The sequence below is a fragment of the Cebidichthys violaceus genome, unplaced genomic scaffold (genome assembly GCF_023349555.1).
Source record: "Cebidichthys violaceus isolate CVI_PGR_0920_01 unplaced genomic scaffold, fCebVio1.0.p SCAF_1, whole genome shotgun sequence".
Taxonomy (NCBI): domain Eukaryota; kingdom Metazoa; phylum Chordata; class Actinopteri; order Perciformes; family Stichaeidae; genus Cebidichthys; species Cebidichthys violaceus.
In genome coordinates this window covers 18,702,367-18,723,596 of record NW_027176262.1, presented here as the reverse complement: position 1 = coordinate 18,723,596, position 21,230 = coordinate 18,702,367, and the positions used below count along the sequence as shown (strand labels likewise).

General features: G+C 42.5%; 3 protein-coding genes across 5 annotated transcripts; 2 read left to right on the top strand and 1 right to left on the bottom strand.

The window, feature by feature from the left end:
* LOC137874619 (cytochrome P450 2F3-like) lies at nt 1-6,781 on the top strand. The gene is made up of 9 exons (XM_068713454.1): nt 1-241; nt 407-569; nt 697-846; nt 3,608-3,768; nt 3,844-4,020; nt 4,267-4,408; nt 4,491-4,678; nt 5,737-5,878; nt 6,056-6,781. Exons 1-9 carry the CDS (start codon nt 71-73, stop codon nt 6,235-6,237), a joined length of 1,476 nt encoding a protein of 491 aa, XP_068569555.1. The 5' UTR covers nt 1-70; the 3' UTR covers nt 6,238-6,781.
* Nucleotides 6,782-7,615: 834 nt separating this feature from the next.
* Nucleotides 7,616-14,026, top strand: LOC137874616 (cytochrome P450 2G1-like). The gene is made up of 9 exons (XM_068713439.1): nt 7,616-7,920; nt 8,417-8,579; nt 8,931-9,080; nt 9,742-9,902; nt 11,197-11,373; nt 11,613-11,754; nt 12,038-12,225; nt 12,302-12,443; nt 12,560-14,026. The coding sequence occupies exons 1-9, from the start codon at nt 7,750-7,752 to the stop codon at nt 12,742-12,744; spliced, it is 1,479 nt and encodes a 492-aa protein (XP_068569540.1). The 5' UTR covers nt 7,616-7,749; the 3' UTR covers nt 12,745-14,026.
* Nucleotides 13,813-21,031, bottom strand: LOC137874626 (cyclin-dependent kinase-like 1). Of its 3 annotated transcripts, none has more exons than XM_068713467.1 (10): nt 20,592-21,031; nt 20,147-20,334; nt 19,637-19,758; nt 17,970-18,042; nt 16,932-17,022; nt 16,414-16,614; nt 15,054-15,136; nt 14,910-14,966; nt 14,671-14,820; nt 13,813-14,539 (listed from the first exon to the last, which is right to left on the bottom strand). In XM_068713467.1, exons 2-10 carry the CDS (start codon nt 20,312-20,314, stop codon nt 14,444-14,446), a joined length of 1,041 nt encoding a protein of 346 aa, XP_068569568.1. In that variant the 5' UTR covers nt 20,315-20,334; nt 20,592-21,031; the 3' UTR covers nt 13,813-14,443. The 3 variants fall into 3 exon arrangements, with proteins under 3 accessions (XP_068569568.1, XP_068569577.1, XP_068569585.1); XM_068713476.1 differs by having other exon boundaries at nt 16,414-16,611; XM_068713484.1 differs by having other exon boundaries at nt 19,637-19,755.
* Between the last annotated feature and the right edge of the window lie 199 nt (nt 21,032-21,230).

The following is a 21,230-nucleotide window of genomic DNA, read 5'->3' as shown; positions in this document are numbered from 1 at the left end:
ATGAATAACCATTCAGACAGAAGAGTATAAGAGAGATCTGAGTCGAGAAGATGAGGCGAAAAAAAGTATCATGGACCTTTCTGCAACAGTGATCCTGGCGGGGCTCATCTTAGCTCTGCTGTGGTTGTTTAGTGTCAGAAACAGCAGGAAGTACCGGTTGCCCCCAGGACCCTTTGCACTTCCTCTCATAGGAAACCTTCCGCAACTGGACAAAAATGTCCCTTTTAAAAGCATTCTCAAGGTAAGAATTTATTTATGCAACATTTACATTGATTTAATGTTATGTAATACCTTATCCAGTAATCTGAGATGTCATTACTTTGGTCAGTCATGCTGAAATGAACTTGTTGACTTTTGCACAAAAATAGTTACATTTGAATCAGACCGAAATCCTGTCTTCTTGTAGTTAAGTGAAACCCACGGTCCTGTGATGACCCTTTACCTGGGCTGGCAGCGGGTGATATTTCTGGTGGGATATGACGCGGTGAAGGAGGCTCTGGTGGACCAGGCAGACGACTTCACAGGCAGAGGGCCACTGCCGTTTCTGATTAAAATGACCAAGGGCTACGGTAACTTCGAGACACTTCAAATCTGTCGTCTCTGTCAAGGGATCGGTGTTTTTTCTCCACTGCTTTCCGTGCACGCATGTCTCTGGCTTCAGTTGGTCAACAAGCGGCACTCTTCTTTTTTTTTCAGGTTTGGGGATTAGCAACGGGGAGCGCTGGCGCCAACTGCGACGTTTCACACTGTCGACCCTGAGAGACTTTGGGATGGGACGCAAGAGGATGGAGCAGTGGATCCAGGAGGAGAGCGCACACCTGAGGGCCCGCATAGAGTCATTTGAAGGTGTGTTTGAAGCTGTTGATTTGAGAGCATATGTTTCACACAGGGTTGATGTGAAACGTGATTATTGCACCTATTTGTAAATGTAATCAATTGAAGCAATGCATTCCTCAGAATGAACTGTAGTTCGTCCTTTGCCTCTAACTACGTCAAATGACGGCACCGGGTGCAGAAAAAAAAGCTGCGAACACTTTCTTGATCAATATAGCACAAACTGAAGAATTGCTTGAATTGACTACATAACGCTGATTGCACATCCACACAATGTGGATCCACAAGGTGGCAGATTTTCCCTTTAAGTTTACTTTGTGCTGCCCTGAATCCTAGCTTCAGTCCCAAAGAGTTTCTGACACCCATGTTAAAGGATAGTAAAAGAAATGTGACCAAAAAAGATGGAGTCTTTTACACTTGTTAACTGAGATACATTGAGAACAAAAGAAAAACCCTTATCAATCATAACGCCTTATGCATGTCTGCACATGACATAGGTCTGAATACTGACCGTCAGATGGAGCTTGAACGAAATACACAGAGCCGACATGAAGAATAATGCATGAAATTGGTCAACAACTGAAGAGAGAGTGTGTACTGTCATGCTTTGTTGGATTGCTCGGTGTGTTTATCTCTCTTGCTTCAGCTACACACTCTTTAATCCTTATCTCTGTCTGGCGGCGGTTTGTGCAAAGTAAACACAGAATGTGTTACGTAACCCACTAAACCAGTGAAGCTTCACTGACAGCTTGAAGATACCAACTGAAGCATTTTAAACTGCATTTACAATCTATAATTAAAAAGGTTGTCTCAGAGGAGCCATCTTGAAAACGCCCAGATAACTTTGTGCCGTGTATACAGGGCCTGTGCTTTCAAGCGCAATGCTTCAGGAATTTCAAACACACTGACATGGTAGAACCCAAGTTGAAAAAATAAATAAATGATTTAAAGATGCAAACTTTTCTCCCTGGTCACTGTTGATGCTTTAAAACTGTTTACAGGTGGTTGTTAAAATGTCCAAAGTGAGCTGCAAAACCCCAGCTAAGAAAAACATTTACAGTTGTGGTCAAAAGTTTACATACACTTGTAAAGAACATAATGTCATGGCTCTCTTGAGTTTCCAGTTATTTCTACAACTCTGATTTTTCTCTGATAGAGTGATTGGAACAGATACTTCTTTGTCACAAAAAACATTCATGAAGTTTGGTTCTTTCATGACTTTATTATGGGTTAACAGAAAAAGTGATCAAATCTGCTGGGTCAAAAATATACATACAGCAGTGCTAATATTTGGTTACATGTCCCTTGGCCATTTTCACTTCAATTAGGCGCTTTTGGTAGCCATCCACAAGCTTCTGGCAAGCTTCTCGTTGAATCTTTGACCACTCCTCTTGACAGAATTGGTGCAGTTCAGTTAAACTTGATGGCTTTCTGACATGGACTTGTTTCTTCAGCATTGTCCACATGTTCTCAATGGGATTTAAGTCAGGACTTTGGGAAGGCCATTCTAAAACCCTAATTCTAGCCTGATTTAGCCATTCCATTACCACTTTTGATGTGTGTTTGGGGTCATTGTCCTGTTGGAACACCCAACTGCGCCCAAGACCCAACCTTCGGGCTGATGATTTTAGGTTATCTTGAAGAATTTGAAGGTAATCCTCCTTCTTCATTATCCCATTTACTCTCTGTAAAGCACCAGTTCCATTGGCAGCAAAACAGCCCCACAGCATAATACTACCACCACCGTGCTTGACGGTAGGCATGGTGTTCTTGGGGTTAAAGGCCTCTCCTTTTCTCCTCCAAACATATTGCTGGGCATTGTGGCCAAACAGCTCGATTTTTGTTTTGTCTGACCACAGAACTTTCCTCCAGAAGGTCTTATCTTTGTCCATGTGATCAGCAGCAAACTTCAGTCGAGCCTTAAGGTGCCACTTTTGGAGCAAGGGCTTCCTTCTTGCACGGCAGCCTCTCAGTCCATGGAGATGCAAAACACGCTTGACTGTGGACACTGACACCTGTGTTCCAGCAGCTTCTAATTTTTGGCAGATCTGCTTTTTGGTGGTTCTCGGTTGACTCTTCACCCTCCTGACCAATTTTCTCTCAGCAGCAGGTGATAGCTTGCGTTTTCTTCCTGATCGTGGCAGTGACAAAACAGTGCCATGCACTTTATACTTACAAACAATTGTTTGCACTGTTGCTCTTGGGACCTGCAGCTGCTTTGAAATGGCTCCAAGTGACTTTCCTTACTTGTTCAAGTCAATGATTCGCTTTTTCAGATCCATGCTGAGCTCCTTTGACTTTCCCATTGTAGCGTTTGTGGGCGTTTGTATCCAATGAGCCCTATTTAAATGGCCTCAGAGAAGTCACCGGCTGTAGTCACTCATAATCACTCACAAGAAGTTAAGAGGCCATGCTATGAAGCTCATTTCATTGACACAACTTTCTAAGTCACCAAAATTGCTAATTCATGTTGCTGTATGTATATTTTTGACCCAGCAGATTTTGTCACTTTTTCTGTTAACCCATAATAAAGTCATGAAAGAACCAAACTTCATGAATGTTTTTTGTGACAAAGAAGTGTCTGTTCCAATCACTCTATCAGAGAAAAATCAGAGTTGTAGAAATAACTGGAAACTCAAGAGAGCCATGACATTATGTTCTTTACAAGTGTATGTAAACTTTTGACCACAACTGCACATGGCAGTGGAAACGTCTTCTCAGTGGATTTTCCTTTAATAGATGAGTCCATTTAGGTTTTCCTCTTCTCTTCCAGACAAGCCATTTGACCCCACGTTCTTAATGAGCCGCACTGTGTCCAACGTGATCTGCTGCCTGGTGTTTGGCGAACGCTTCGGGTACGAGGACAAGAAGTTCCTGAACCTCCTCAACATCATATCTGATATTTTAAAGTTCCTGAGCAGCCCTGTCGGTCAGGTAAGCGGCTGATAGTCCATCAAGTCTGGTTTTCACATGATCTTCTATATACAAATTTTTTTTATCATCCCACAGTTGTACAACATCTTTCCCTGGCTCATGGAGCATCTGCCCGGCCCCCAGCACACTTGTTTTGCCAAAGTTGAGAAGTTGAGAGAGTTCATCGACATGAAGATCCAAGAGCACAAAGAGACACTGGATCCCAGCTCCCCACGGGACTTTATTGACTGCTTTCTCATCCGAATCAATCAGGTGGGAAATCTTGTTTTGTTCTCCATAACGTTCATCCTGGACTTTCATCTTAAAACTCCTTTGTAAAATAACTTTTAACATATGGCTGCTAAGAATGGATCTAATTTCTGGAATAAAACTGTAATTATTCAAATGATCCAATTCTAACAAAGCATATGCCCAAGTGGGCTTCTGCCACCTGTTGCTTAAAATGTCTTTTTAAACTGTTGCGCATCTAATGGCACTTTTAACACTTTGTTGTCTCAGGAAAAGGACAATCCCATGACCGAGTTCCACCATGAAAACTTGGTCTCCACAGTGTTCGACCTCTTCCTGGCAGGAACGGAAACCACCAGCTCCACCATCAGATATGGCCTCAGTGTGCTGATCAAATACCCAAACATACAGGGTAGGTCCCCGAATGGAGCACGCAGTCATCTTACGTTACCAGTTCTACATACAATGATTTTTTTTTGTTTTGTACTGTACAGAGAAAATGCAGAAGGAGATTGACTCTGTGATTGGACAAGGCTGTATTCCCAGCATGGAGAACAGGAAGTCCCTCCCCTTCACAGATGCAGTTGTCCATGAGGTCCAGCGCTTTCTGGACATTGTCCCCTTAGGCCTCCCTCACTACTCACTCCAGGACATCTCTTTTCGGGGGTACACAATTCCCAAGGTATTGGCAATCCCGAGATATAATATTCATTAGAGAGGGGGAAAAGGGCATTATTGCACTAACATCATGTCTTGTCTTCTTATTTTCTTTATATTTGTTATTTTTGAGACAGATTACAAAAAGTTATAATGTTGCATATCATTTATATGCAGATGATATTCAACTCTGTCTTTCTTTCAAACCCAGTGAGGCTCCAGACTGTCTCAATGCTATTAAGGGACAGGACGGCAGAAAATTGTTTACAACTCAATGCTAATAAGGTGGAGGTTCTGGTTGTTGCACCAGATCAGGGTATTGGTCCACTCTCCACTGCTGCCCACTTTAACCTGCGTAATCTACGGGTAATATTTAACCAATCCATGTCTTTGACCCCCATGTTAAGCAGCTGTCTAGATCTTGTTTTTTCCACCAAAGAAATATTAGTAAACTGAGATCTGTAGTACCAACAGCTGAACTAGAGATGATCATACATGCCTTTATGTCTTCTTGCATTGATTATTGTAACGCACAATCCAGAATGCTGCCGCCAGATTACTCACTAGGACAAAAAGACTGTCTCACATCACCCCCGTACTCAGATCTCTTCACTAGCTCCCTGTAGCGTATAGGATCCACTTTAAAATTCTCACTCTCACTTACAGAGCACTACACGGTCAAACTCCTGCATATGTGGCTGAACTACCTCGCCCTTATTTACCAGCCTGCGCTCTCAGGTCAAACGTGTTACATTTTCTGTCACCTGTGGTGAATCGTTTAAAAATCAGCTCAATACATACCTGTTTTGACTGGCGTTTGGGTAAAATGTATGCTCCAGGTCTGCTTTTAATCTACGTTTTTTTATTGTGTATTTCACTGTTTGTTGTGATTTCTTAAATACATTTCATGTTTTCATGTTTTAACTGTTCTTGTAAATTAGTGGCCCTTGTATGGTCACATTGTGTTATTTATGTTGTCTATCTTTGAAATATCACTCCTGTTAAGCACTTTTTGACTTTTATCTGTGAAAAGTGCTATAAAAATAAATTTCACTTATTTACTTTTTTACTTTGTCTCAATAGGACACCATAATCTTTCCCATGTTGCACTCTGTGCTGAAAGACGAAAATAAATGGGCAACTCCCCAGTCCTTCAACCCCGAGCACTTCCTGGACCAGAATGACAACTTCAAGAAAAATCCTGCATTCTTGCCTTTCGCTGCAGGTAAAACACGGTCTTCAGCTAATAAATCATTAACAACCCTGTATGGCTCCGTGCTTTACGTTAGAGTGTGCCCATGACTAATGGGTCATTTTGTGTTAAATGTCGTGCTCATTGCCCTTTCAATTTCACGAGCAGTAATATATTTCTAATAATGTTTGTGATTGTGACCCTTCACAGGGAAGAGAGCCTGTGTTGGAGAGTCTCTGGCTCGTATGGAGCTTTTCATCTTCCTGGTGTCGATGCTGCAGGATTTCACCTTTTCCTGCGCCGGAGGCCCCGACAGTATAAACCTCGTTTCACAGTACAGCAGCTTCACCAATCTGCCTCGCACGTACCAGATCATCGCCACGTCGCGGTGAGACGAGCTGCTCCCCCTGGGCCGTCAACCATCGCTTGAAGCACCCTGAGTCCCCCATACCCTTAGGTTGCTTTATTGTTTACTGTACAGGTGATGTTTGCTGTAGCAGGCAGGATCATGAATCCTCTTGTCTTTTGCTTTGGTTGTCTTTACTGTATTTTAATTAAGTCTTTGTTCCTGTGTTAATTATGAACACGCTTTCTACTGCTATTAAAATATCTTGCTTCATTAATACTATAAAAGTACACACATACAAATATATATACATACAAATGGCAATGAATCACTTCCTGCTGTGAAAGAACCAACGAGGAAATTTACAAACTTATGAAAGAGTTGGAAGAAATCACCTACGACAGTGTTTTATTTGACACATTTCATTTCATGCCTTTCACCTTTTTACAATATCAGACAAAATCAAGACTCATGAATACACAAGCAACTATATAAATACCAGGATCTTGACAATATCGAATGTATTGTCTCTGTTAAAAAACGTTGTACAAACTCTGCCTTCAAAATAAAGTCATAACATTGAAACACTCCTTGAAAGAGAAAAAGATATTTTCAAACACAAAATCCTTAGAAATTTGAACATTGGATAAAGCTTGGTTCAGTGGTCCTGATTTTGTGAGCTACTGAAGTGGAGATTTCTGGCTAAAAAAAACTAATTTAGAGAAGCCAGCCTCTAAATATATGTTTTGTAAAATGCATACATTTTGAGGACACGACAGGTGAATAGGACAAAAAAACATAATTAACAAATAGCACCATGAAACTTCGTAGTTAATTACTCATAATAAGTAAATAATTTTTTGTATTACAAGTTTTCTGAAATCGTATATTTAAATATACAAATTATGCATTATCTAATGGTAACTTTTGGTGAATTTCGGAGAAATCTACTGACAAAAATAGGCAAAAGTAGTCAAATAAACTCCTAAACGTGTATTTGGATGTTTTATTTCCACTAGTCTGAGAGAAGACATGTTATGGAAGCAAAATAGCCCAAAATCTGATTTCCACCAGTGCATTTTTGCCTGTATATCTGTGCTTGGTCATTGCGAACATAAAAATATTATAATATAATATTAAAATATAATATTGTAAATAAATGCAATTGCACATTTTTCTTTAAAAAAAACCCCACAAACATGCCAAGTTATAAAACTTGGTTTGAAAAATGAAATATTTGAAAGAATTGATTAACTAGAACAAGAAAAAACTATTTATATGTCTTTTAAATCCATAGTAATGGAGCTCAGCACTCTTGGTAGGACCCTGATCTGATCCGCCCCGGACCGAACCAGCAGCAAAGGGAGGGCTGTGCACCCACTCATAGAGCGGAGGTTATTCAAGGTAACTCTGTTTCCCTTCCTGCTTACGCAGATCAATACGCAAGCTCGGCACAAGTTTGACCGTCCGACCAGCACCTGTGACACCATATATTTGTACAATCAGCTGATCGCTTTAGAGACCTTTGGTGCACCGCAGAGGACAGAGTAGCATCGGCATGGAGTTGTTTGTCACGTTGCTTTTAGCGGGGCTCATCGCTGCTTTGCTTTGGCAGTTCAGACTGAGGAGCCGCAGACATGTTTTTTTACCTCCAGGACCGTCCGGTCTGCCGATCATAGGAAACCTGCTCCAGCTGGACAAAAGAGCTCCGTTCAAAACTTTGCTAAAGGTGAGACCGAAGAAGTCGACAACTTATTGGTTTTCCAGTCTGTGATCATATATTCTTGCTGGAATTACATAAATAGTTATGCAGCAACATTCCTGTCCACATGAATTACTTGCACAGAAAAATACACATTTAGTATACTTTTATTTCCATTGCTGAGTTTATGGGTTTTGCTGCATGTGCTCTATTTAGCCATGTCCCAAAGTACAAGGTTAATTATTGTGATTCTTCAACGAAATGTAGTTTGTACATATCACCAATATCACTGATGCTCGGTAGATGGATACCAGTGGTGTTCTGAACGGTTTAATCATGATACTTCATGCTTTACCTCTACTTTTGCAGATCTATTTCTGTTGTTTTATATCTGAGTTATGGATGTAGTTTTGTGATTGGGAGTCCCAGGGCTTCTGTTTTGTTCTCTGCAGTGGGTATGATTACTTTGGTTTGTTTCTTGCATGTCTGTACAAGACTCAAATGCATGCGTATTGCTCCCCAGCTCAGTGAAAGCTATGGCCCCGTGATGACTGTGTACCTGGGCTCTCAGCGCGTCGTGGTCCTGGTGGGGTATGACGCTGTGAAGGAGGCACTGGTGGACCAGGCAGATGACTTCACTGGCAGAGGACCTATTCCTTTCTTAATGAGGGTTACCAGTGGCTATGGTAATATGGGAATTTTGTCACGATATGTAACATAGAAATATGCTTGAGTACAACGTTCTGTGTTCTTAACACCAGGCTGCAATCCTTGTGTCTCTGATTTCCTCTGACCCAAAGATTTAAGTCTCTGTTCTCTTGTATCCACATCTAACAATAATGTTTTTATCTGAATTTTCCAGTGGCTTTTCTGAGTCCATTTGTTGTTGTATTTTTTTTATGGTGTCAGTTTGAGTTTGGTTTCAGTCTGCTGTAAGAAGTGATAATTCTTTAGTTTCTTCCATATGTTATAGCTTGTGTTTGTAGCTTCTGACCCATTGTGAGGTTCTTCCAACTATCGTTTCTGCATCTTCAAAGGTTTGGTGATCAGCAACGGAGAGCGCTGGCGGCAGTTGCGGCGCTTCACCTTGATGACGCTGAGAGACTTCGGGATGGGACGCAAGGGGATGGAAGAGTGGATCCAGGAGGAGAGCACACACCTGTTGGCCCGCATAGATGACACCAAAGGTATGCATGTGTTTGCCTTGTATGTTTGCTCCGATTGTGTATTTTTCCATCATTTATACACAACACAGGGTCATAACTAAAAACACAAAACGCAAAGCTGAAGATGGAGCAGATGAAGGACAGAATATTCCAAGTGGTGCCGGCTTTTTTTAAACAGTCAGGCAGAAAGTTTTCTGAGCACCAGAGAAGCTCACAAGTCATCTTTTGCGAGTCCAAGTCGAGTCTCAAGTCTTTTCTGGTTGTAATGAACATTGTATCATCTGCTGCATGCCATCTGTTCAGCTTAGAACACATCACATCTATACCGAAGGTATTCAACGCATGCAGGCTACTGTTATCATCACTCCTCTATTCATTCTTTGGTATGTGATCACTTCAAACAGGCTATTGCAATGCAATATGAAAAGGAACACGCACAATGAAAACGTTCCTTTTCAGTAAATAACTGTATTTTCCCCCTAAAAATGGATATAGACAAAGAGTTAAGAGTTCTACCATACAGTATTGTATAATTCCACTGGGTCTCCAGCTAATGACAGCGACTGTTAATGAACACATTTCTCCAGCCTCTCAAACCCAGAGATGCTCTCAAGTCACTATGTGTGTGCGACTTAAGACCAAGTCCCCATCTCTACTTTATTTTTTTCATTTTTCCCTCCAGCCACACCTTTCGATCCCACCTACTTCATGAGCTGCACCGTGTCAAACGTGATCTGCTGCTTGGTGTTCGGCCAGCGCTTCAGCTACGACGACCAGCACTTCCTGTCCCTCCTGCAGATAATCAATGACACCCTGAAATTCGGCAGCAGTCCCTTTGGTCAGGTAAGAGGCAGCAGTCCCTTTCCCCAGCTACGCGTCTTTTTTTATACTCGCTCGGTCAGATTCTTTTAGACCCTCATGCATATCCTCTATATGAGTGTACCATAAAATGATTTGGGCTATCAGCTTTTTCTGTATAAACCATAAATCAGTGGAACATCCTGCCTTATGAAAAAGGACCTAACTATTCTTATTTTGTTTTTCATCATTTTGATTGCAGGGTTCAGATGTTATTGACATACTGGCCATCAATCCTTTTTTGTTTTGATTCGTTTTTAGTCTGCTCTGGAAACTTCTGTTGTTGTGTTGGACTTGGAGCAGTTAGTACCGTATTTTTCGGACTATAAGGCGCACTTAAAATCCTTAAATTTTCTCAAAAATTGACAGTGCGCCTTATAATCCAGCGCGCCTTATGTATGGTTACTTGTTGTGCTTATTGATCGATTTTATGTGGTACAATGCGCTCAAAAATCTGTCGAAATATGTAAGTACGACTTTGGTAAGCAACGAAGCCGCTCCGCTCAATGGATATTCGGAGCATTACGGTACGCTGTGTCACTACCTGATCGGCCCCGTAACAGGAATGTAATGTCTAAACTAAAAGTCAAAATCGATCAATAAGCACAACAAGTAACCATCGGTCGCAACCGTCGTCCGAGCTTTCACGAAAGCTGGAATCATCACTGAACAGCCAAGTACCGATAACGGCAACAAGACTGACTCAGAAAATGACGAGAGGGATTCGGGCATTCTTGATGCCGAAATCGCACAGCTGTTTCACTCAGACACTGAAGATGAAGAATTCGATGGATTTGTGGAAGAGGAATGAATCGATAAGTGAGTGTATTTTTCTGTACCGGTATTTGTTGTTACAACTGAGTTGAATAAAGTTTGATTTACCGGACTGTGTTGTTTTGCTTAATGCGCCTTATAATCCGGTGCGGTTTATGTGTGAACATAGACACGTTAATTCACAGTGCGCCTTATAATCCGGTGCGCCTTATAGTCCGAAAAATACGGTAAATGTGTTTCATGTATGTTAAAGTGGTGATGACGTTTGCCTAATTTGGTTGTGTTTTTTTTTTTTTTTTTATTGCAGTCTCTTGGCCACAGTAAAAGCTAGACTGCATTCAAATATTTATAAAAAGGTTTTGTTTGTTCCCCCAAGTATATTTACCAAGATTCCAAAACTATTCTTTTCCATGTTGATTATATATCGTCAGTCTGTCCTTTTTTTAGAGAAAGACACAGGCTGGTTGTGAAACACGCCATTCATAGGATTTCTCTCCCATCGCAGCTCTACAATATCTTCCCTCGGTTGATGGAGCGGCTGCCGGGTCGACAGCACAAAGTTTTCGCCAGAATTGAAAAGCTGAAGGAGTTCATAATCAAAAAGATCCAGGAGCACCAGGACACGCTGGACCCCGGATCACCCAGAGACTACATCGACTGCTTCCTCACTCGACTCAATCAGGTATGACCCAACGCGGTTTATCAAGCGGAAAGATGTGAACTGAGAGTTTGTTTCATTTAAAGTGGACATGTTAAGCATGCTGACTCGTTATACTTGCGTATTCACTGATGCAAACATACATAGTCCCTATAACAGATGATTCTGCAAATACTGAGCACCTTAGACCGCTAGGTGCACGACTGAGCTCCCTCCAGTGCGCAGCAGGTTGTATTTTCCTCTTCCTCGTTTTGTTTTTTTAGGAGAAAGACATTCCCACGAGCGAGTTCCACTATGACAACCTGGTGTCAACTGTGCTGAATCTGTACCTGGCAGGAACCGAAACCACCAGCTCCACTCTCAGATTTGCACTGAGTGTGCTGATCAAGTACCCCAAAATACAGGGTAGGTCCCAGAAACCTGTGTGTGTAAAAAAAAAGAAAAAAAAAAAAAAAAAAGTCTGTGTTAAGTCCGCATAAATCTGTGCGCAAACTAGGGGCAGATTCTGCAAGACTAATGACTTTTACATGGAATATTTTGTTTAAACACATCGCTCTACTCGCATGCAATGCTGATGAAGCATTTTCCACCTCCTCTCCATTCATTGTACTTCACTCTATTTGCTAGTGAATGAATCGACTAACTGTTTCAGCAGCGGTTAAATAGCTGTGTCTCCTTCATTCTGAAGAGAACGTGCAGCAAGAGATCGACACTGTGATTGGACAGCAGCGTTGTCCTTACATGGAAGACAAGAAGTCCCTCCCCTTTACGGACGCAGTCATCCATGAAATCCAGCGTCTCATGGATATTATCCCCATGAACATCCCCCACTACGCCCTCCAGGACATCTCGTTCAGGGGATACACAATTCCCAAGGTATCCCGATGTCGTCACATAAAGTGTTGTTGACGTTTTTCCAGATGATATTAAAACGACTGTCTCGTGTCAACAGGCTACAATCATCATCCCCATGTTGCACTCTGTGCTGAAAGAGGAGAAACAGTGGGAGACCCCGTGGTCCTTCAACCCGCAGCACTTCCTGGACCAGAAAGGCAACTTTAAGCAAAACCACGCTTTCCTGCCATTCTCTGCAGGTAAATTATTAAGCAAATGTCCTTTTTTTTTTTCACTCTGAGCTCTGATGTGACCAGTCCGCTGCCATCGTCTTCCATTTAACTCGTATTCTCGTTCTCACTGGTTTCTTTCTCAGGAAAGAGGGTTTGTGTCGGAGAGTCCCTGGCTCGCATGGAGCTCTTCCTCTTCCTGGCGTCACTCCTGCAGCGCTTCACCCTCTCTTGCCCCGGAGGACCCGACAGTGTGGACCTCAGCCCCGATTACAGCAGCTTCGCCAACCTGCCTCGCAGGTACGAGATCATCGCGACTCCCCGGTGCTAATGGTAATTTGATATGAGTTCTCTGTAAATCCGGGAAATGCTCAGTGATCTTTAAATTGTTTCAGTGGTGCCAAAGCAAAAAACAAACAGGAATTATTATTATTTTTGTAATGTGAATTTCCTGGGCTCTTGCCAAGAAATATTTTGAAGGTGACATTTAAGACGGTGCCTTGTTGAACGAGTTAACCTAATCTATACTTGCCTGCGAACATCATGTTTATACATATTCTATCAGCATGTGCAGTGCCTGTATTGTAGCGTCAGAATATTATTCCAAAATTATGAACATCTTTGACATCTTCTTAAGATTCTCCGTTAATAATCTCAAATGCTTTAGCTTCAACCGAGGGTTAAAGCTTTTAATAAATGTTAAAGGTACACCAAAGATTTCAAAAAGGCTGCCTCACTATAATGGCACAATGGTGTTTCTCTTCTGTTGGACTTGTTTAGTTACGCCGTAATACGTAGATACTCCAATACTGGAAGTAATACTGGCTTATTGTGTAGTTGTTCTGTCATCGCACCCTTCAAACAGGAACAAGCTGCAGCATCATACTGGAGTTATGTGAGTCTTGTAAAAGTGTTGTGTTCAGAGATGCACTCAACTCACACCACATTGCTGCAGTAAAGTCCACTTTGCACTCTGTTCCTCTGACATGTGGCACATTTTGCCACAAGAGGGCACTTGTTCAACAGTTAACAGCCGCTCCAACAATTCTCACTGTGTTGACACATCTTGAGATCTTCTAAACAGCATCTTCTTGTATTGATTTAAAGAGTTGATTTGGGCCATTTCTTCTTTAGGTTTTCTCACTTTTTGCGGGGTTGCTTTTGCGGGATAAAATTATGAATCGCATTATAAAAACATAAAAAGAATTTGTTTACGAAGTGTTAAACAATAAATACTGAATGTTTCGTCCACATTCCATCGATCATGTAGTGACCGACCGCGGCGTCAGGCTGTCGGTGTGTTGATGTGTGTTCCAGTGAATCTCTGTCTTGTGTCGGAGCAACAGTGGGATGGTCCATGTGAAAAGTGGGGGATCATTGTCAAACACTGAGGCTCTGATAACTATCATGGCAGGTTTTATTAAACGTTGATGCGAACCAGGAACTAACATATCATTATATGTGGAACTGTATTATGTAGTCAGTACTTTGTAATGTTTATACTAACACAACTTTTTGTGTGCACTTTAACAATAAGCTAACAAATGCTTTTATTCATTCTGTATTTTTCATTAATAAAATGTATCAGGAAATAAACATTATTATAAAGTGAATTGGTGTTGACTGAGCATCTTGTTAAATGGGTTAATCCTAACATGTAGTACATATTTGTAGCTGATATGAACCTGATCAGTTGTTGTCATTGACTGCGCCACAAACTAAACAAAAAAAATAGCACTTTTGTCCGAGTGATGACGGCACAATTGTGACTTTCATGAGCTGTTTAATATATTTTTTAAAGACAGGAAAACCTAACACTTGCTGTATTTTTTTGGTACTTTAAGTGTGTTGCCTAATTACAACTGTAAACTATTGTTTGTTGTGAAAAGAATATTAAGCGATAACAAATGACAAATCTGAAAGTCAAATGAAAGTGAAAATACACCTTTTCATCGTCACACCAAGGATATTATTCAAATGATTGCTCAAAAACATAGCACAAGTCCATCTCTCTCTCTCTCTCTGCTTTGCTAAATGTTGGGCAGGTGATATTTATGCTTCACCTGTTTCTTAACATCCGGTGCTGGTGAGATGTTGCTGTTTGGTAACTGAGGAAGGTACTGAGCCTAGAGGGAGGAAAGGGGACGAGAGAAAGGGAAACTGTGTGAGATGATGCTTTATTAGGATGTCTGGCGGTAAAAATAGGAAGGGGAACCACTTTCTTCCACCATCGAGTTCCCGCGTTTTTCGTGCTTACCCCCGGCTGCCTGCGTCGGGAGCCCTTTTCGTGTCGTCGTCCCGGGCGCTCACTCTCACGGCCCCAGTTGGCTGCTTCCTCCTGGAAGTACGGCAGCTCCAGCAGCTCTTCACAGGACAGCCGGAGCGCGGGGTCCATCACCAGGCATGACTGCTCACAGGAAGACACATAGATTTACACGGAGTCATCGGCTATGCCGGTATATGAGCCAGGCTCTGTCACTCATAAACATAACATACCTTCATAACGTGGAGGGCGTGAGGAGACGCGCCATGGAAGCGCTTTTCCAAAGGCTCCTGAGAGCAAAAAATAAATGGGAAGTAAGAACATCAACCACACTTCATCGCCTCTCTGTTGAGAACATGTGGCAGCATGATTCGTACCGTCGTGTCGGGTTCAGGGATACTGACTCCACTGAAGAACACGTTGGAGCGGAACACCTGCTGGTGACGAGGGATCAGGTCACCTGAGATCAGACAGGAGATCATCAAAGTGTGTGTGTGTGTGTGTGTGTGTGTGTGTGTGTGTGTGTGTGTGTGTGGGGTACAAAGTAGTTTCCTTTCAATTCAAGCCTAAATTTGATTTGTCTCTGCTGGTTTTAGTCTTTAATTACATTACTCCTTTATTTTAATTCTATTTATATATTTTCTGTAAAACACATTGGACTGCCATTTTCAAGCAATGACAATACAAATCTGAATTTCACTTTGTGTGTGGTAAAGGGTTCGCAAACCTTAAGACTCAAGAAACCTCATGTATGAATGTATAAATAAGATCTAACTATCTCCTTAAAAATAAAAGGGAAAGGCCTGCTTTCTATACTGGTTCAACAAACCCATGAGAGCAATTGGGAAAGGAAATAGGAAGTCCAAGTTTTCTGTTCAGTAAACATTTCTTAAGGTTGCTTTCACACCTAACTTTAGTTAGCATAGACTGGTCTGAAAGCTGTTAATGGTCAAACGACCGCACCGAGGTCGCTTGAAAATTCTGCTTTCAAGCTAACCACTCTTAAATCCATCTGCCGATTGTGGGAACTGTTAAAGGGTAACTTCAGTAGTTTGTGAGCTGGACCATATTTTCCATGTTTTTGTTTTTGTAAGAGAGTAATGGGGACAATTTTTAAACTGGTCTAGTATTGAACGCTGCAGTCTGCAGCTGCTAAACAGGCTGCAATGTAATTGCTCGGGGCCACTCCTCACCATCAAGGAGTGGCACCTTTTGCTCGATCTGGTCCGTTTGTTATTGTGTCATGTGAAAAACAGTGGAAATGTGAGTGAGAGTCGGAAAGAAGAGTGTCGGTGTTGCCAGAGTTTGTTGTTTTGGAATACAGAAAGCGTAGCTTAGTGTTGTCTAGAAGATTTTCAATGTCGTGGCTGAATAATTGGCTGATTTCCACCATGTGGAAGCGACGCAAGATTTCAGAACGAGACTTCTCAAACTTCTCTCTGTAGGGTTCTTTCCATAATGTTGTAAGACACTTCTAATAATAATCTGAGCTCATCAGTGGCAAAAACAAGCACTTTTAATGTACTACAATGACGGTGAGGAGTTGTCCTGAGCGATTACATTGCAGCCCGTTTAGTGGCGGCTCTCCTTCGATGCTTTGTTGTCCCCGTTAGTCCCTTTGACGCAGAAACATGGGAAAAATATTCCAGTCAATAAATTTAGGTTGAACAGGACCAAAGACACCCTTTAAGAAAGCAACATCGTATGCGATCAATATAATGTGGCCCCTCGGTGTACCTAGAGTTTTTCGGATGAGGTAGAGCTGGTCAACGTCGGACTTCCCGGGCCACAGTGGATTTCCGTGGAGCAGCTCGGCGAAGACACAGCCCAGGGCCCACACGTCCACGGGGGGCCCGTACTGAGTATCCCCCACCAGCAGCTCAGGGGCCCGGTACCAGCGGGTCGCCACGTAATCCGTGTAGTCATCTTCTGGTCCTGCTGAGTATGCAGACAGAGATAACATGTAGGGACACGCACATGCACTTAGACGTTGAATAATGAACACCAAATAACACGAGCGTTGTAGAGGAAGGGATTAGAACGACTACATGTTAATGTATGGAAACATAACTCACAAAACCCAAGGCAGGAAGGGTAAACAGAGATACGCTAACTGGCGGAGCAACCCTCCTGTGCAATGCCTCCATTATAACATTGAAAGTGAGGAAACCATCGGCAGGAGCCCATTCAGGTCCCATGTTGAATAAATCATTAGAGATTAACACTAAATGCACTGGCTCTATGGATTGACCTACTCAGAATGCGGGCAAAGCCGAAGTCACAGAGCTTGATGACTCCGGTTTTGGTGAGGAGGATGTTCTCTGGCTTTACATCACGGTGGATGCACTGCAACACAAACGCTCGGCATCAAGGATTTAGGCAACGTGATACAGACAGACAGACAGACAGACAGACAGACAGACAGACAGACAGACAGACAGACAGAGAGAGAGAGAGAGAGAGAGAGAGAGAGAGAGAGAGAGAGAGAGAGAGAGAGAGAGAGAGAGAGAGAGAGAGAGAGAGAGAGAGAGAGAGAGAGAGAGAGAGAGAGAGAGAGAGAGAGAGAGGCTTATATTGAGGCTGGATGAGGAAGGGACCTGGAGGAACGACAGCAAGAGATCAGAAAGCTGTGCACATTTCAATATTGAAACTGAACACTGCATTGTAGTCGCTGAGAATTAAATGACTCCTGTTAGTGGGGGAGCTGAAGCCTAAACCAAGTCAGTTTGCTCATTGTGATCTGGAATAACGCTCAATCTAATGTTGGACAAGTTAGAGTAGTTGTCAAATCTCACATGTTGCATGTGTACGTCAATTTGTGGGGTGAATCTATGAAATGGTTTAGATGGAGAAATTAAACAGTCAACAGTGAAACAGTGAACAAATAAGGATATGTTCATATTTTTCATGAGTCCATCTTAAATCAATAATCAGATGTACACAAAGTTATTTGTTGCTGTCGTCATTCGTGGACAAAATACCGTCTTCTTTTTTTCACATTCTGTTAATTAAAAACAAAATGCCTTCTTCTGTGAGGCTGTGGACTTTGTCCCCTAGCTTTTAAAGAGTTGTCCAACTATGAATGTGTCACTGTTTAACCAGCATGGAGAGAGAGAGCAGAACCAATGTGTTCAATGTACGGTACATACGGCAAGAAAGAAATGTTCTAATCCAGTCTTGGAAACTCCAAATGTATCCTTTCAGACATTATAGGAGAAGAAACATGTGGGGGGGAAAAAATCAAACACGAAAAATAAACATTAAACACAGATCCATATTTAAAATGTACTGACATTGTGCTTGTGGCAAAAGTTAACAGCTTGCAGAGTCTGCCACACGATGCTTTTCAGCTGAGCCTCCTGGACCCTGCAGAGGGCGACACACAAAGGATCAATGATCGCTGTAAGAGGAACTAAACTAATACCTTTTACTAGTCTTGTTTTCCCTGTATATTATTTAAAAAACAAAAACAGAAGTGGTGCTTTACACAGCCCCTCGTGTCACCCCGGGTAACCTTAGGCCTGTCTCTAACGGCAACAGCGCCTTTTGTTTTCTGGAGCAGCTAGAGTTTCTGCTGCACAGCATTGTGGGGGAAATGGTCTGATATCAACTGGCCATTGTGGCCTGGGCATGCTGTGTGACTTCACATGACAAAAAAGTAAAAATCTGATCTTGTGACTTTATGTGCCTGAGTACTCAAAGAATGGAGAGAAAAGAACCATTTGCCCTGAATACCTAATATCTAGCTTTAGACTCGGCTGTCCCTCCCTCCCCCCACTACCAACACTCTCCGTCTTCTCAGATCTCTTGCCAACAGTCTTAACTCCCTCTTTGTAATTCACCCTGTTCCTTTCTGCTCGTAAGCAGTACTCTTAACAAATACAAGTACACAAAGCGAGTTCTATGCTTAACTGTAAAGAGAGGCTCACTTTTGCAGTGGTGGAAGAAGTAATCAGATCCTTTACTTAAGTAAGAGTACCACAATGTAGAAATACTCCACAACTAACGATCCTGCATTCATATTGGAGCTTACTTAGAGATACAGTGTGTAGCATTTAGGCTGATCTATTAGCGGAAATGGAATTTAACATTCATAACTTTGTTTTCATTTGTGTACAATGACCTGAAACTAAGAATTGATGTGTTGTCATAATCTTAAACTAATCCCTTCATATCTACATGGGGAGTGGGTCCTCTTCCTCGGAGTCCGCCATGTTGTACCGCCATGTTTCTACGGTAGCCCAGAAAGGCCAAACCGAACACAGGCTCTAGTGAGAGCCTCTAGGCCACCGTAGTTCTTCGACACGCTTGAGAAACTGCGGTAAATGCAAGCCGCACAGTGCAAACCCACGATGCCGCCAGCCGGCGTCTGACTTCTGTTGCTCTTAAAGTAGCCTTATTTACGGTGAGTATGGTCTCTGAACGAGGCCAACACCGTCACCGAGGTTTTGAACTCGGCAGCTCACGATACCGTGGGGGGAGTGAGCGGAGGGGTATTCAGTTGGTTGCAATCTGCAACCTCGCCGCTAAATGGCACTAAATCCTACACACTGTGACTTTAAGTAAAAGGAAGTATTATCAGTAAAATGTAATCAACATATAAAAAGTATATACATTTGTGTCGGTGTGTCTGAAACCTCTTGAATTGTGTCTGTACCTCACTGTCAAATAAAGGCAATGGAGTAAAAAGTACAATTTAAGATGTAGTGAAGTATAGAGTAGCATAAAAGTGCCTCAAAAGTGTTTTTATGAAGAAATGTAAATTCCACCATTGCAATCTTGTCATGAATTTTTTAAAAGAGGTACCAGCGAAATAGATAACAGATACACTATAGAAATAGAGTCATACACTGAAGGATTGTCTTTAGTTTTCTACGTATGTGGCCCTTCAGCATCTCCAACAACTCACTGATCTCCTTCAGAACAACACAGACGCCACGCTACGTTTCCCCAGACTTACCCTCGAGGGTGTTTGTCCAGCTCATTGAGGACCGTCTGCTCGCAGAACTCGAACACCAAGTGGAGCCGCCTTTTCCTCCTGAAGACCTCCAGCAGGTTGACCAGATTCACGTGTTTCAGCTGCTGCGGGACCGACAGACCGTGGACACTGTTTTTAAGCGCTCGACCAGCCCAAAATGTTGGACGAAATACTTAATTCAACCTATAGACTAGAGGATATAAAGCATGCATCCTAATGCTGTGTTTATGGATATTTTTGTTGTTTGTCTATACATGGCCACACTTAGTTTTATTCAGTCTTTTTAAAAGTTTGTTTTCAAAAAATAGAAATGTTTGTTAAGCTCTATAAAGTTGTGTGTAGGCTAATTACACCTGTATGACCTCTCAGTGTAACAGAAGAGCAGCCGGCCTTGGTGCGTGCATGCGCAACTGTGTGCGTGCACAGTGTCCACTCCGCGGTGTTAGATGCGGGCCCAACTTGATACTACGGGGGATGATGCTCTGTTCTCACCTTCAGCATGCGTATTTCTCGCAATGCAATCTTCTTGATGACGGGGTCGTCTTCAGACTCCACAAACTTCTTGATGGCCACTATCTGGCCCGTGTCCCTGTGTCTGCACTTGAACACCACGCCGTAGGAACCCTCGCCGATTTTGGCCAGCTTTTCATATTTCTCCATTGGCAGTTAGCGACTGTCGCCTGTCAAGAGAGAAAAACACGCTCGGCTCTTCACTAAAATCTAATGGAATCCCCGAAATAAAATGGCATTAAGTGCGCATGTCCATTTCCTTTGGGGTTTGCAGTTTTCCTACAAAATTGGCAAAATGTGTTTTTAATTATTTTAACCTGGGACACCTGAGGGACAATTCCACATTCAGAAAATGTGTGTTGACAAACCAATTCACGCCATTAACTACAGTTTTAAGTGTCGCAACCAGCGCGAGAGGCGCACTCACTTGCGCAGAGAATGTGAACGCGTCTCCTCATCGACAGGTCAGCAGCGAGTCTGCGGGTAAGTCCATCGAAAGTCCGCAAAGCTTACATGTCCTCTGGGCGTCAATGCATAGCGTGAGTATGAAATCCAGTAACGTTAGCTCTGTTGTGAGAGGAGGTCTTTCTCTCCGTTTCCTCGTCCCGGTGCGTCGTCACCTTGGTAACCTCTGGTTGATATCTCCCGTCGACACACAGACGGTCAGTCCACCGTCTCACTCTCGAGTCCTCGTTTTCGTATCGACATGACGTCTCATTTATTGATAAACACAGATATAATAAGTACTCATTAGGACGTTTTACTGATCCCTTATTAGAAACTGCGCAGGAAAAAGAGCAACAGGTAACCGATATAGAGCCAATTCACAGAGCTACGTGAGTTTACAACGCGCGCGTGGATGCACGTTCGTTGTAACCAAAGAGACTGCTGGCGCAGACGGTGGGCCGACAGGAGAGGTGGACGGTCGTTAAAGAGACAGTTCAGCCCCCTAAATAGGAAAATCCTTTATTACCTCTTACCTGTCGTACTGTATATTTAGTTAGAATGTTTTGGTGTGAGTTGCCACGTTTTGGAGATATCGGCCGTAGAGATGTCTGCACTCTCT